At 32.3% G+C, this 1,432-nt stretch overlaps 1 protein-coding gene across 1 annotated transcript; it reads left to right on the forward strand.

Annotated features, from left to right (window-relative positions):
• The first annotated feature begins 287 nt into the window (after positions 1–287).
• On the forward strand, positions 288–1,118 carry LOC112723824 (histone H2B.8-like). The gene has a single exon (XM_025775223.3). It carries the CDS (start codon positions 334–336, stop codon positions 946–948), a length of 615 nt encoding a protein of 204 aa, XP_025631008.1. The 5' UTR covers positions 288–333; the 3' UTR covers positions 949–1,118.
• The last annotated feature ends 314 nt before the right edge of the window (positions 1,119–1,432 follow it).

Genomic DNA, 1,432 nt, shown 5'->3' on the forward strand with positions numbered 1-1,432 from the left:
ATTTATACTTTCTATTTATATAACTAATTATATTTAATCATTTTTTAAGTGTTATAACTAATTATATTTAATTATTTATTCTAATTAACAACAATGTATTACCGACAAAAATTACTTTTCAAATATTTGTTATAAATATAATGTAAAATAGTCTCGTGAATCGCACAGACGGTGATCCAATGAAAAAAAATGACAAAGATGAAAATTCAAAGTTCAAGTTTAGTGGAAAAGAAAAAAAGAAGAAAGAAACTCTATAAACCCGGTACAGGAAGCACTAGGTGTTGAAAATTATAACGCATAATCTCAACCATAAATAAACCAAATCAACAATCAATGAAATCAAATGCTCTACGTCACTGTTCATTTCTAATCCGAACTAACCCCCAAAATTATATATGTAGATCCACCTTCTCTCTTTTTCCATCACCACACACTTCATTTTTTCATTCACGTCTTTTTGCAGAACGTCAAACCGAATCCCGATTTCAATTTTCTCTTTTCCAAATTTTAATGGCTCCTCCAACAAAGGCAGAAAAGAAGCCTGCAGAAAAGAAACCTGCGTCAGAAAAATCACCATCTGCGACCATAGCGGTAGAGAAGAAACCGAAGGTAGAAAAGAAGATAACAAAAGAAGGAGGGAGCGACAAGAAGAAGAAGAGGGTGAAGAAAAGCGTTGAAACCTACAAGATCTACATATTTAAGGTTCTGAAGCAGGTTCACCCTGACATTGGGATCTCGAGCAAAGCCATGGGGATCATGAACAGTTTTATCAATGACATCTTTGAGAAGCTCGCTCAAGAAGCTTCTAGATTGGCTAGGTATAACAAGAAACCAACAATCACTTCTAGGGAGATCCAGACCGCTGTACGGCTTGTCCTCCCCGGTGAGCTTGCCAAGCATGCCGTCTCTGAAGGCACAAAAGCTGTTACAAAATTCACCAGTTCTTGAATTCGGTTTTACTACTACTCTCTCTTTGGTTAGATTTTTCTTTGATCCCTAATTTGTTCATCATTCAATTAGGATTTTATTTGGTTGTGATTAAAAATAGATTTTTACTTTTAAAATAAAATTATGTTGAGATTGTAGATGTAATGCTAAAGATTTTGTTGTTAATAGAAAAGTTAATCGTTGGAATAATTAAATAAACTTGGTTTATTTATCAAAATTGATTTTTCTTATTTCCTTGTTGCTGTTATGTGTTCCCCACAAATTTGAATTTTTCATATAGTTGTCTTTATATTTTTTTATGGTACATTGAAAATGAGTTTTGTGTGTGGAGTTAATTATTCTTGACCGTGATTACTAGGTAGAAATTTGTGATCGATTAACAAAGTAAAAGTCTTGATTCATTTTGTTTTTTAACAGTTAAGACCTTTTTCGAAAGTAAACAAGGAATGTTATATTAAAAATTGAGCTTTTACAATGCCTATGT

This window comes from Arachis hypogaea, chromosome 11 (assembly GCF_003086295.3).
Source record: "Arachis hypogaea cultivar Tifrunner chromosome 11, arahy.Tifrunner.gnm2.J5K5, whole genome shotgun sequence".
Classification (NCBI taxonomy): Eukaryota; Viridiplantae; Streptophyta; class Magnoliopsida; order Fabales; family Fabaceae; genus Arachis; species Arachis hypogaea.